General features: G+C 38.6%; 1 protein-coding gene and 1 long non-coding RNA gene across 3 annotated transcripts; both read right to left on the minus strand.

Annotated features, from left to right (window-relative positions):
• Positions 1–227: 227 nt before the first annotated feature.
• On the minus strand, positions 228–3,204 carry LOC145424372 (uncharacterized). The gene is made up of 5 exons (XR_013905427.1): positions 3,069–3,204; positions 2,574–2,933; positions 2,173–2,299; positions 1,947–1,992; positions 228–549 (listed from the first exon to the last, which is right to left on the minus strand). It is a non-coding gene; the product is annotated as an uncharacterized LOC145424372 (long non-coding RNA).
• A 3,320-nt stretch (positions 3,205–6,524) lies between these two features.
• Positions 6,525–9,505, minus strand: LOC145424046 (uncharacterized). Of its 2 annotated transcripts, none has more exons than XM_080296826.1 (5): positions 9,306–9,505; positions 8,821–9,141; positions 8,368–8,506; positions 7,977–8,043; positions 6,525–7,892 (listed from the first exon to the last, which is right to left on the minus strand). In XM_080296826.1, exons 1-5 carry the CDS (start codon positions 9,367–9,369, stop codon positions 7,800–7,802), a joined length of 684 nt encoding a protein of 227 aa, XP_080152952.1. In that variant the 5' UTR covers positions 9,370–9,505; the 3' UTR covers positions 6,525–7,799. The 2 variants fall into 2 exon arrangements, with proteins under 2 accessions (XP_080152952.1, XP_080152951.1); XM_080296825.1 differs by having other exon boundaries at positions 7,977–8,046; positions 9,306–9,504.
• Between the last annotated feature and the right edge of the window lie 5,829 nt (positions 9,506–15,334).

The raw sequence follows: 15,334 nt of genomic DNA on the forward strand, positions 1-15,334 counted from the left end.
CTAAATAGAGAACAGCATCTGCTGTGCAGCTCACTGCATTGCACATAATAAAAAGCAGTGTGCAATTTTTGCATCACAGCGTTATAACTTAGTAGGAAACAAAAACTCTTTGTGTAATGTTACTTAACTTTGCTCAAGTGAAACTTCCATGAGTAAAATATAGGCCAGTTACACATTGATGTTTAACAAACATTACTCTCAGTTCTAAAAATAGGAGACAACAATACTTTCTATGTATTCAAATCGATGCAGTCATTTATTTTCTTTCTCAATAGTAACACAGTGGATGATTAACACATTTCATTTAATACCAAAACTTTGACTGAAAAGGGTAAATAAAGGAACAGACTCAAGGCCACTGTATTTGTTGATATTTGATATTGGACTCACTTTTGGTTTACATGTTTTCATAGTGTTCATGATTCAGATCAGTTTCCTGATCATCCAAGTCAACCGTTTCTGTGGTTCTCACGAGACGACAGTTTGATCGATATCATCATGTCCTGGCAGATGAAGGTTTTTGTAGGAATATTCGAGATCAACATCATCCTATAAGACAATAACATGGATGCAATCAATAGATTAAAAAAAATGAATTCTTGATGTTAGTTATAATAATAACCAATGAGAGAGTCACTGCTGGGTCAGGGGCCAATCTCTGCTGAATCTAAACCGCACACACTTACTGATCCTTAAAACCCTCTTCATACGTTCCATTGATTATTGGGCCTTTAAAATAAAGTCTTAAATAGAAAGGGAATGTAAAAGAAATCAGTAGAACTCACAGTTATGTTTATGCTATAAGCTAACCAGAAATAATTTCTTCGGTTATACTAGGAAGCATAGTCATTGGGCTCTGGTTCAATAAATAAAGATCAATATTCACCGGCACATCAGGGCAAGACGAGGTGGATTATTCACCCATCATCTCGGACTTCTAGCTTCAGCAATGCCATGCATCAAAAAAAAAAAAAATCAACTGACTGAGTGACCAGATTTCTCCATCTTGGATTTTTTTTATTCCCAGGTTGGCACACAGTTACATTGAAACCAAGCACACCATTGTTTTTCTTGTGACATTACCAATAAGTTTGATGTGTCACATGACCCTCTTCCTATTGAAAAAACAAAAGTTGTATCCAAGATGGCCGACTTCTAAATGGCCACCATGGTCACCACCCATCTTGAGGAGTTTGCCCCCTCACATATACTAATGTGCCACAAACAGGATTTAATATCACCAACCATTCCCATGTTATCCATATAACTGGCCCACCCTGTAGTATCCTGTTTGTGCCAGTTGATGAGCTTCCTGGGCTTTGGGACTGTTTGCTGTCCCTCGGCTCCTCATGTGTGCTCCTATTCCTTGGCATCCATGCTGCCTGGTTGGGACTGGCTTCTGCTGTCTGGCCTCTGTTGGCTCTCAGCGGGGTGCCCTGGGGATCAGTGGAGACCTTCCTGCATGTTTCTTGCTCAGGATGCTGGTCTCCACAACACTTTGGTCTTCTCTCGGTTTGGACATTTGGGGTTTCTGTGCTCATGTGGTTCTCATCACCCACCCTGTGTGATGAGAACCACATGAGCCATCACCCCCAGCAGAGCCATCTCTGCTGGGGGTGTGGGTGTCCTCACAAAATAAAAGACCACACTGCCTGTCATTGTTATTGCTTATTATTGCTTGAGTGTTTTGTTTCTGGGTTTCTCTGTGGTGCATTTTGCTCTCTTTGAAGGGAATTGGGATATCACTGATAGCATACTGGGGAAGGTCAAATTCACATGTTTACAAAGGCAGGAGAGGACGTGAGTAAATCCTGTGACATATTGTGAAGATTACTGAAATGTTGCCAAACGTGGCTAAAGGTAGGTAACTAAAGCTAAAGCCAGACAAGCAAATATTAGAATGTTTTACTGTTTTATTTCTTTTGGCCAGATGGTGTACTACTCACCAAAATGTGCGGCGTTTCATGTATATATAATCCCGGTGTCTCTGACCTTGCATTGCCATTTTGGAAGAGAAAGAACGACATCATTAGTGAAACACGTATTCACAAAAATAGAGCTAAAACTTGTAATAAAATTTTGATTTACTCTACATTCTTAAATAAAATAAGTAAATCGTCCTGTCCTTTTATCTGGTAGATCTGCACTGTGAATATTTTTTAAGTCTTTTACCTGTGACGTTTAAAACAGTAGATAACTCCCAAAAAAAATGGAGTTACAACGAAGACTGTAGCTGCACCAACTGAGGAGAGTAAAATTACAATTCTCTTTAGGCTGCCGCCACCATTCTGGACGTCGTCTGCAAAGAAAAACCTTAACATTATCTCAGCTAGTTTATTACAGCTGATGTTTCTGTCTGCAGAAACTATGCTACAAACACAGCAATGAACATAAAAAGCAAAACCTCATGAATTTTAACTGCTAACAAAACCTTTAAAAAACCATGTAGTACTACCTTCTTATGAAAGCGTGGATATCACATCACTGAAACACTTGATAAACACTGTTAAAGCAGTGGAAAGTAACCACCTTAACTCACATGAAAAGTAAGGAATAAGTTTGCACAGTGTTACCTTTGTGCTTGTGTTCACCTTCCACGTTCACCTTCCTTGAGAATGCATCAAGACCTTTCACGGTAACAATGAGATGCAGAACAAATGCTTCATCAGCAGTTCTACACTCACAGGTGTAGTTCCCGCTGTCCTCTGATGTTAAATTGTTCAGGTGGAGAAACACAGTCTGATTTCTTTTTATCAGCGTGAACCTGGAGTCACAGCCATGAAAAAAGTCCTCTCTGGTCTCATACTTCAGGAGACACTCTTCTCCTCTGCTCCTTTCTGTGCTGATCGTACATGCAATCAGTTTAATATTCAGTGTTGCACTGGTGCATGCTGGAGTTTGGTCTTCTCTCCCAATAGTCTTCATAATAGTCACTGCAAACAATCAATTAAGAGTTTATGTATTGTGCAATATAGTCTGGGTTAACAAACCCAATAGTGAAAATTGCAGATAATTGTGCTCGATGTGAATGAAAGATGGGCTGCAAATTTGTAAACAGAAAACATTACCTTCACTTTCAAAACACCCAGAAAGCGGCAGGAGCAGGATAAAGCACAGCCTCCATTGATCCATATCAATAAAAGAAATAAACACTAATGCAGCGCACATATGCCACCTCATATACTGAAAACTGGAGGACAGTGATGCCCACTTTAATACTTCTCTGACTATCTGAACATCAAAGTATTGGCACTTCAAAAAAGGAAGTTCCTGTGCAGGCGTGCTATAGTAGGACACTGAAAAAGTAAATAGCAAGCACGTGAATACAAAAATAACCCCATTTAGACTGCACTAAAATGACCTGCGTAGACGTAGCTTTTATATATAGATATATATAAAACTAAGTTTTACAAGCTAGATGTGTGAAAAATAGCATGCAATAAATAGCCTCTGTAGACAGAGGGGTAAATAGCTTCAGCTTCATTTGCTCCATATTATAACAAAGAAGTTCAATGAGCATGCACATCATCTGGATTTGTACACATTATACTTTATGTAACTGACAAGCGGAAGTACAACCACAGATTTTACTGCCTAAACCTCAAACTAACACCTTAATATGTCTGTGACGCTGCATCTTCTCAGAAAGTGTAAGACTTAAATGTAAGTTAAACTTTCCATTAATAAAGGTTCACAATTCACATCACAAAGTCATTCATGGTCTTTCTTCAAAAGCAGAACAGCACTTTGATGTTTGGTCTAAAAGCAAATCTCATGACAATTTCATTCAGAATGTAAACATCTTCAGCATGACACAAACTAAATACAACTAAAATGACATTTTATATACATCATTACCTGTCAGGCCTAATAATGTATAATGTATTGTGTAATAATGTGTTGTATAGTATCACCACGACTTCATGGAATAAATGAAAAATATGCTTTACTTGCTGTTTCAGGATGTTTTTCTCATGTCTTGTTTTGTGTTTCACTTCCTCTTGTTGTTCTTTTTCTTCTTTTGGGATTTTCATTGGTTTCACCTGTGTTTGCTTCTCTCTGCTGTGTATCCTCACTCTGCCTTCTCCTCTTTCCTGTTTTCAGTTCACTCACTTTTCCTCCTGTGCTCTTCACATATGTTTCCAAGTTCACGGCTTTGTTTCCTGTGTGATTTTGACTTATTTTGAGTGTATTTTTGTATCTTTTTTTACTCATTTGGAAAAAAAGCCAAACCTTATTTTAAGATTGAGTTTCTTGATTTTCCATCTCTGACCCGTGGTGGATGACCCATCCAGTGTGGCCCACTAAATGATTCTGCAGAGCATGAAAATTCCAGAAAAGAAATATTTATTTCAACTTTTCAATAAAATGCACTCTCATTGCTATTGTGGGGATAACAGCATCACTATATAGGAGTGCAAATCCATGAACATGTTAAATTCTGAATCATAAAAATGTGAAATACTTCAGTTTTAGTTTAGTCAAAACACTAGACTAATGGATGTCCTGTGCATTTGTGGATACACTTTGATCTATAAATTGTAAAGCACATGTTGTGGTAAGTTGTTAAAGTTACGTATGGTCAGAGATGGGCAGTAACGCGTTACTTGTAACGCGTAACTTGTAACGCGTTACTGTAATCTGATTACTTTTTTCAAGTAACGAGTAAAGTAAGGGATTACTATTGCAAAAACGGTAATTAGATTACCGTTACTTTCCCGTAGGAACGCTGCGTTACTACGTTACTAAAACCGTGACTTTTTGCGAGAATGTCTCACGACAGTGACGTAAGCGAGTGCGCCGTTAGTGACAACAGCTGTGTGCAGATCAACAATGTATCACATATCGATTGTGGGAGAGAGTATGAGCGTGCAGCGTGGAAGTACTGACCTTACTTTGAGTTTGATTCCATAAAAAGTAACAAAAACATTAGTGTCCATCGTGAGTGGGAAGAAAACTTCTTTTTACAGCGAAAAAACCCCCTAAACTTCCAAGCAAGCACCGAGTGCGCTATGACGTAATGGGAAATTCACAGAGAAACCCGCAGATTCTTCCACTGACCGCTGCACACCTGCACCAGGGTAAACCTCCGCCTACCACAGTCCTGCTTTACAGGTGAAAATAGAGCAACAGGACCGCTAGTCTTTGACTTTATTTATTTTCTGCTGTGTTTTACTTGCATCTATTTGAAAGAGTGAGTGTAAACACAAAAAATATTTTATTTTATGAGCTGGAATGTGCAGAAAATAGGTTTAAATGTTAAACTAATTTATTCAAGTCAGTGAATGTTGCATATAATTACATTTTTGCTTGATGCATAAAGTTAAAAGATTAAAACTGATAAAACAAGTTTAAAAAAAAAGACTTTTCCATTTGATTACATTTTGTATGATGGATTATGTAGAAAAAGTAGAATTGGGCTGAAAGATCTATCACTTTATCACCTCTTCAGGTTGTAAATCGTGTTTTTAAAAAGTAACTAGGCAACTAAGTAATTAATTACTTTTGAAAATAAGTAATCAGTAAAGTAACGGGATTACTTTTTTGAGGAAGCAATCAGTAATTAGTTACTGATTACTTTTTTCAAGTAACTTGACCAACACTGGGTATGGTGTTCAGATTACTGATACAGTAAGTTATGCCAGGACCGTGACGGTAAGACATTGCACCATGAAACAAGTTCAACATACCCAGGACGTCTTTCTGTTATGGGGCTTCACTCTCTAACTTCAACAATCAGGCTAAGCGGTCACTTAAAGGTGGTTGTAAACGCCATAAATGAATCCAGGGTTTGTTAATCTAGGTGCTACCATGTCCACATGGAAAAGGTAGCGAAGTGGCTAATTTTACAAAGGGAGCAAGCTACAATGTTAGAAAAATTATGCATAATGCAGAGTGAAACTAACACAGTTTCTGAAATCAGCAGTATGATTGTGCTGTGCAGAAGTACAAAGTGCTGCACAAGTGCCCCTGTGGCTCATTGGGTTGAACCAGTGACCCACATGCTCAGAGACAAGCAGTTACCTGGGTTTGACTATGCCCCAGGCAATTTCCTGTGTGCCATTTCCCCTCTCTCTCTTTCTCTCTCTCTTGACTTTCTTAAAAATGCTACAAAATGCCCATAAAAAAGCCCAGTGTGTGGTCTGTAAGCGCTTCAGTCAGCAAGACCAGAAAAACACCATGATATGCAAAAAGTTGAGGCAACACGAAAACCATTCAAAAATGCCAAATGTGTAAAGTAACATTATGTAAGTATCTATGCTTTGTCATCAAGACACAGGAGAATCTGATAGGTTATAATTAAATTAATAATTAGATGTGATTAGTTTCATTTCCTTCACCTGTAGCCCTGGTGGCATTCAACAGACTTAAAGGATAAATATAAAAAGTTTTTATGTAGGCTTAGTCTATGTGCAGCTTTGGTCACCACGTGCAAATCTGAGAAATAAAATGAATATGATTGTTTTAAAATTGTTTGCAGTTGACAGGCAAAAGAAAAAGAAAGAAAAAAGTAAAGGAATAACTTTGCGTCTAACATGAGGTATTTTATTAGGGTCTTTTTCAGCTGAATTGCTTTAAATTACAGGACAAAAAAACAACAAAAAACCTGTTATGTACAGATGCGTGCACAATTCACGAAACAATAAAGGCCTTTTCTTTCAGACACAATATTTTCCTGTTGGCCTTTTCAGTAGTTTCATATATATTAAATTCCAGGAAGAGAGCCTGGAAAATGCACTTGTGTACAGAGGTTTGGTGGTTGTTGCTGGGGAGTCCCTGTTTAAAACCAACTGCGTGGGGAACATTGGTAAAGTGCAAAAGAGCAAAATCTGTCTGTGAGAAGAGGAAGTTGATACAGGAAGCTCGACGATGGTGTGAGGTCAGGGTTATGGCTCATTAACTGAAAAAGCCCTGAAACACTCAACGACCCATACTTAGATAACGATAAGCGGAAATGCTAATTATTGTTTCACATAGCGGTTTAAAGTGGGTTACAAATCTCAGCGTAGTGAACTCGCACCATGGCTCAAAAAAGATTTTTGCATGACGCTGTTTGACATAATAACTTGGTTTTGGATTATCATTATTTTTATTAACTGATATGTCAGCTGAGCTTATCTATCAGTCAATATATTGTATTTATATTAACTAATAAATAAAAAAATTGAAAAGTAGAGACGGGAGATTCATTCAACATTCAACCATGACTGTTACATAGTTTGTCCATAACTCTGCACTCTGAAGATCCCCTGTTGGCTACAAAGTGCAGAGAACAAACGGATAATCCATGACCTGTTAATATAAAAAAACAGGATTTTGTTTTAGACTGTATTATGATATTATCTTAGTGAGGACTCACATATAGATCACCCTTAAAAAATGTTTGGGAAATTTGTTTGTCTTTGTGTGTCTCAAAGACAACAACACCAGAATAAATATCTGAGTTTGAAATTACTACATATTGGTATCAGTATCAGTCTTAAACCTCCAGCATCAGTCAAGATCTAATTATTGCTATAAAGCTATTACAGCTCTGAAATCAACAAACTGAATATGTATAAAAGTCTGTTTTGTCACTCTAGACAGTGTGACTTGATATTTAAGTTTCAGATATAAAACGTTACTCTTAAAAGATTAAAATAAACTGTACTTCTACTAATGCAACAATAAGTGAAACTAATAGTAAAGCATCATTGCTTTGGAGATTGCAAGTCCAGCTTCACTGTTTATTCACTAGGAAATAGATACTTATTATAAAAGTGCTGCAAATTCATACCTCAATTTACATCAAATGTATTTCAAGTAATATGATTTAAGTTTATTTTAGAAGTTGAATAAAGCCCATTTTCTGTTTGGATGAAGATACTGTATGGCTCAATTTCTCCCGCTGCCTGTAAAGTGAAACACACTCAGTTAGTAAAAAGTTCTAAGTCAATGAAAAGCAGGTACAAAATGCAGTAAGTGCAACATTTTACCATGTACGCTTCTGTGTTTCCAGGATCAGTTATTATTTCAGGACTGGTTATTGGCAGCTGTCGTCTTCTGCTGGGAAAACAATTCACCAAAAAAATTTTTTCAAAAATTCTGCATTTTCTTAGAACCGAGATAAAAATATTTATTTTATATATGTGGATTTTAAATAAAGAGCTTGTGCAGGAGAATTAAAAAAATAAAGCCACATCGACCATAAGATGAGCGTCAGCGTAACATAAATGTTACATTAAATAATATGTGACAGAGTTTGCATGAGATGTTGTGAATGCCTCAGTAAATATGATTATACTATGGTTATACTCCCTAACCGTATTATAATACTGAGAACTGACTGAGAACCTTCACAGACATTATAATATAATAATCTCTTACCTGCTGCATTTTGTTACGTATATAAATCCAAGGATGACTCCAGATATGATTAAGACTACAAGCACTCCAATTAAAACATAGAAAGACCATTTAAAATGTATTTCTGTAGGACTGGTGGTGACTTCATGGCTTTCAGTGCCTAGAAAAGAAAAAGAAATGAGAAAATCACCAGCGAGTTAATGAGTTAATTATAAAGCAGCATCATGATATTAACCTCTGTTGCTATAGTGTCATATAATATGTTCTTGAAATTAAGTGATTTTTGATTTTATTGTTTATACTGTTTAACAGCAGATTTTGTTGATTTAATTGCTTTTTTTTAAAGATATGTGGGCAGTCGTGAGGTGACCCCAGCTTCTTACAAACCTTTGTTGATTGATATGATACCAGTTATCAATAACCACAGTAATACAGTGAGGCTCGGTTATAAAAGGTATTAAATCCACACTTTACCTTCCACAGTGACATTGAGCTGGAGCTTATATGTTCCTCCGGTCTGTACACACTCACAGGTGTAGTTCCCGCCGTCCTCTGCTGTTAAATGTGTCAGGTGGAGAAACACAGTCTGATTTTCTTTCATCAGTGTGAACCTGGAGTCACATCCATGCTCAAAGTTGTGTCCATGTCGATACAGCAGCCTGCACTCTTCTCCTCTGCTCCTCTGTGTGCTGATCTTACACACTATCAGCATGATCACGTTCAGCGTTTCGTTGCTGCATATTCGAGTGACATCTGGTTGTTTGTCAATGATTTTCATAAGAATCTCCGTACCAGCTGTAATATGTAAAACTGGAAGTCAGTTCTGTGTGATATACAGTTGCTAAGTTACCAACATTTATTGGTAAATACAGGTAATAAAACCTAACATAGATTAACTGTAAAACAACAACAACAATGCGCTGCATAAGCGATCCTACATAAATAACTGTTTTGCAAACCTTTGTTGTCCATACAGGAAGTGAGGAGCAGAAGCAGAGCAAACCCGAGTCTCCATTTATCCATACTGGTCAAAACATCTAAATAACAGTGCCACTGCTGCTGACAGTTGACACTGTAGATCACTGTAGGGCGAAGGGTTTATGCACCCAAGCCTCAGATTCTCAGCCTTCACTGAGGTCTGTGTTGGTGTGGAGGAAGGAAGTGCTGACGACGCTTCTGTTTTCATGTGAGCGCTGGAAGAGAGAGCCGGCGCATAAACACAGAAAATATATTCTGGCTGAGGAAAACAAATAGCAACACTCGTATACATGTTAATTTAAAGGACTTTATGATCACTCTGATAGTGATGTCTGATAGAAATGAACGCAAAAGCTTTTGAGATTTTGCATCTGCGAGCATGTGCCTTTCAAAGTCATACTGCGTCAGTAATCTACTTGAAGATGCATGAAAGACAGATGAAAGAATCTCATGTTTGAACAAATAGACATCACTGTCCCATTACCTAGAAGTATCTGAGTTTCCTAATCATGTTATCTTGACTGTTGACTGATGTGTGATTTACTAGCTGGAGTTTCAGTATCTAGAAGGTTGCAGTGTTGCGCAATTCCAAAATCCACCGAGAGATAAGATGGAAGCACGTTTGCTTCAGCCGGAAGGCAAATTCCCTTTTTTCATTTATTTACAGATTCCTCTGTAGCTACACCTTGTATACTAAGTGAGCATTGTATTCATTATAACATAAATGATTAAACATCCTTATCTGACACATGGCTTGTTGTAAATCTACATGTATGAACTTTGAAATATGTTAAGGACCAGTATAGAGATTCAAATCAACTCTGCAAAAACACACTAAAGACAGACGAACGGTTGATGAAGGATTTTGTATGCATCCTCTTGATTGACTTTATCCTTTTAAAAATTACAAATAGATGTTAAAACAATGTCTCTTAATCACTTATTAAATACTTTATCATTTGTACATCTCACGGTCCTCATACCAGAGGCTCCAAGCCAGAGCGGTCCCTGACCTCCTCAGTCTCAATGTCACTTGTGGCTTCCAGGTCCAGATAAGTGACAAGGATACAAAGCTCCACTCAGAAAAAGAGTCTGATCACAGACACGGGGGCAAGTTTACATATCATTATGCCAAGCTCCAAAAAATTAAGTTTCCAGACTGAGACACCAAACCGATAGCATGTTGAATAATATGGTATCGGTGTTTATTCCACGCTTTGACTCTTCAAAACCTGAAATGGGCATACATGCTGCAGAGGTGGCATTACCAGCAGAGGGAGACAGTATATTCAAAGCCAAGAAGTCGGTAGGGAGCAACGTAGGTATGATTAAGCACATTGCAGAAGCAATGATGGTACGCAGCAAATATGTGTTTACATGTAAATGTGTGATAATGCCTCAAACACTTTCCTATGATTGTTTTAATGTTGGCTTCAAATACAGTATCAGCCAACTTCTGCCTCTCCAAAGTGTGATACGACACAGCGGGCTGGCGTGTCTATTACACGTTTTGTCGTGATACTGGGCTGAGGACACACTGCGTGAAGTTGGCTCATTGTACAAAATGCAGTTTAGTCTTAGAGTGCAGTGAACGGGCACTGTACATCCCCTTATAGTTACAGGACATCTTTTCTGTGAAAGCAGCTGCTTCCCAGTTGGGTGATGTGACTTTCAACAAAGAGAAAGATGCCATGCAGCACAGAGACAGCACAAAGTTCCACATCTATGAATACAACAGACAGCACTACCTGCATACAGCGAGTGACCAGTGTAAGGGTTGATATGTTAAGCAGACACAGCGTGTAATACTAGGGCACTATAATTATGATGACATTCAAAAATAGGAAAATGTTGTTGATGATATGACAATCAAAGGTAACAAACAAACCTGCCCTACAATGTGAGGTGTGCACACAGGGCCACACACAGACCTAGCAGGACCAGCAGGACCAGAGATGGGTTTGCATTATCATTCACTCATGATTATTCCAGTGCAAAAAATAAGAACGACCAAGTGCAAGCTACAGAGAAGTTTCTGTCTGATACCCTGTATGGGCAGATTAAATGTATCTGAGTTTATGGTAAAGGATAACCAGGCAAATAATGTCATGAAGCATAAGACTTCCACACCATACTTATCACATCAAAATGCTACTGCTGAGAGAAACTGCTGCACACCGTTTAATAGGGATGGGTACCGGTATCCGGTACCATTATGGCACCGGTTCTGACATAAACGATAGTAACCAGACTGAAAAGCAGCGCACATTTTGGTGCTTTTTTTTTCCCTGAGATGTCACACACTTTAGATTCTAGCCAATCATTTTACCTTTGCGAGCATAGTAGGCAGGTCCAGGTACGTACGTTCTTTTAGAGCAGAGCTACAGATTAAAGCGAAGCTGTCAAAGTCTGGCTGTACTTCACAGCAAAAGATGCAAACTCAGCAGCAACAAGTGCTTTAAGCTGATACTGTGATACTGTCAAAGGAGGTAACACCTCGAATCCGATGAAACACCTGGCGACGCATAGCGGTTTTTTTAAAAGCCGAGAAATGCGCCGTATTTGACAGCTTGCTGCGAGACCTCACACCGAGCACATCTACTGCGGGTTTGGTGCCTGTTATTGGATCTGGAGTTAGCAACATCCCCAAAAACCCGAAGAGGAGAGTCCTGGCCCCTAGCCCTGCCAGTGTAGCAGAAATGATGAGGATGATGATGCAGCAGCAGCCGTTCTTCTCTGCGTGAGTAGCTTAATGTTGTTCATGTGTGATTTACTTTGAGTAGGCTAACCACGTTATTACATTAATGCATGTAAGGTGAACTAGCAAACATCATCATAGCTACATGCGGCTGTCTTCTTGTTTGATGGCAGATGCTCCCTTCACCCTGGCCAAAAAGGCTAAAATGACCAAAGAAAAAGTGGAAAACAGCTAAACATGAGAGGTTTTTGGATAAAGTTTGTGTTTTTTCCATTGTTTAAGCTTCCAGCCAAGAGTGATACCATATATGCCCCATAGCTGCAGAATCCATGGATGCCTGGATGTTAAACTTACTTGTTAGACCTGGTAAAGCAGCCACACTGATGTTTTTATTAACCCTTTAAGACCTACCATAGAACCAAGTCTGCCAGAGCTCATATTATATTTTTACATGCTGTGGAGCCATTTTTGGGAGCATTTCAAGTTGATATACATCAATACAACCATTATAGCCCAAATTCTAATAATATGTCTGCATTAAGTCCATAGTAATTACATAAATTGCAAAAAACTGCAATAAACTACAAAAAAATTGAAAATCGTTTTTGTTTTTGTAACATATATTTCTAGTTAGAGAAATTTAAGAGGCTTATCCCTCAAAACTGTAAATACAAAAAAGTTGCACAAACAAGTTTCCCACCACAGGAAATTTATTTTGAGTGTCTTCATAGTTTTATTTTTGAAATACACCAATTTTTATATACTGCAGGAAAAACAAAAATAAATATTATACTGGAAATTTGCAAAATACCAGCATATGCATCAAAATAAACTATTTCCAGCAGTGCAATATGAGTCCTAAGCGTCCCAGAAACGACACAGAAAGTCCTAAAGTCAAACATAACTTTTAAAAACACAAGTATAGGCTCATAAGGCACCGATGATAAAAAAAAAAAACTACATTTCCGCAAAATGACGTCCCCTTTTCCCATACTCCCTGGCTTACCCTTCACCTGGCACAGCAGTTCAGCATGTTCCTGGGCCTTTCTGTGCCAAGACGTAGGTATCCACTAGTTTTCCTGCCTTTGTTGCTGTGTCAGGGTCATGCTCCTTGACCCACATCTTCACTTCTAGATAAAGCGCTCCAGCACAACAGCTACCATAATTTCCTCTTTTGCGGATGAATAGTAACCAACACATTTGCAGAACAAGTCCCTCAGATGGGTGTATATCTTTTGGGAGATTTTTTCGCTGGGGTGTCAAGGGACCTGGATTATCGTCATCAACAAATATCTCTACAGAGTTCATATTTATTCAACACTGCTTCTTTCCGTCTGTCATAGTTGTAGAATGAGCTGGATCCATGGCCACAAAGGCACTCCTAGCTTTGCATGTTAACAATTGAATGAGACGAATTGCCCACTCATGCTTTGGTGATTTATAAACAGTTTCCAGCCTTTCAAAAGTTGTCAAAAATTGTTCAACATCATCATCTTCCTCCAATCTCACCAGTTTAGGCTCCCCAGGTGGCAATCTCGTGGTTCATGCTGTGGACCAGCCTACCCTGCTTACCTCTGAATCCGTTTAGAGCTGAGTAACCTGGAGGCTGAAGACCCTGAGCTCCTGTTCTTGTTTTTCTGTTTCTTTCTCTTTTATCCTTCCCAATGTGAAACTGCATGAAGGTCTCAAATATCTGGGCCGAACTGGAGGGTCTTGCTTCTGATGTTTTATCAGGGTTCACTGTAAAATGGCAGTCATCCTCAGTGGCTCGCCGTACAGCCCCTTCTTGCTCTGTTATGGTGGCTTGTTATACTGTTGCTGCTTCTCCTGTCGCATCTGTAGATTCGTAGGAGGCATTTTTAGAAGTTTCTTCAATGACATCTACAGGAAGCAGTGTCTGAAAAGGGCTGGGAAAATCATCAAAGACCCCAGTCACCCAGCACATGGACTCTTCACCCTCCTGCCCTCTGGGAGGCGCTACAGGAGCCTCCGGACTAAGACCACCAGGTACCAGAACAGCTTCTTCCCCACAGCTGTCAGACGCCTGAACTCTGCCTCCTGACATCTGACCCACGTTAAACACATGGACTGAACATACACACACCCACAACTACTAACACTTTATACAGCCTCTGTAGAAAGTAGCCACATATTTCACTGATCTTAACTGCACTACTGTATTATTCTGTATGAACAATCATTCTGAACAATATGATAATTATAATTCTACAGCTGTTTACAACTGTTCATAACTTGCATGTTTCTGTATAGTTTCATATTTATATCCTGTTCATAGCCTGTACATAGCTTGTACACCCACTACGGCCTGTACATACTTATAGTTATTGCATATTCATAACATACCTTCATGCCGTGTACATTGTAACATACCCATAATAGACCCATTTTTGTACCCTCAGACCTATAACAGACCTATTTCTGTAATATATCTATATACATATTATTGCTAATATGTATTTTGTAATATATCTAAATCATGGCTAAAGCACTTCTGGATGGATGCAAACTGCATTTCGTTGCCTTGTACTTATGACATGTGCAATGACAATAAAGTTGAATTGTATTGTATTGTATTGTATAGCCAGTGGCTCCTCCCACTCCTTGAAATAACAATTAAATATCAATTAAGGATTACATAAGTTAATAGCAATGCTTAAGCTGTCGTTCAAATATAATGATAATAAATTAACACTGGGAACATTAGCACCAGTATATTTAGAAAGGGCTCCAGTTCCGTAAACTGGAGCCCACCCCCCTGTACTACACTTGGCACATTCCCTCCCATGAACTTAACCATAGAAGGAGACCAAAAAAACAGTTACTGGGTTTTTGCCAGATGGAGGAGAGGTGAGAAACAGATTAGACAGGAATCTTACAATCTTAACCAATTCTCTTCATGATGTTAAAATTAATGTGGCATCAATATAACAACAATTAGATTTACAACACTGCAGTACGCTTAGAGATCACAGGACTCCCTGTGACATTGTTTACCATGTGAACCTCCCACTTTAAGTACAAATCTAGGTCATAAGACTCAGTAGTTGTTGATTGATTTTAGAAGGAAGTGGCAGTGGTCAAGGGAGGGCTCCTAGGTGTTTCATTATCTGCAATGGAGACTAACCTTTGGGAGATGGAAAGTTGCCTCTCTGGTGCTACCAACAGAAGTTGGTATACTTGTATCCTCCCAGTTTACTTCCTGTACATTGGAGGTGGAGGTCTTGTCATGTGTGTTGCATATTATTACTATTATTTCAACTGCTATTAAAAAAAACCCTGAGCAATAACTTC

This window comes from Astatotilapia calliptera, chromosome 23 (assembly GCF_964374335.1).
Source record: "Astatotilapia calliptera chromosome 23, fAstCal68.1, whole genome shotgun sequence".
NCBI classification, from domain to species: Eukaryota; Metazoa; Chordata; class Actinopteri; order Cichliformes; family Cichlidae; genus Astatotilapia; species Astatotilapia calliptera.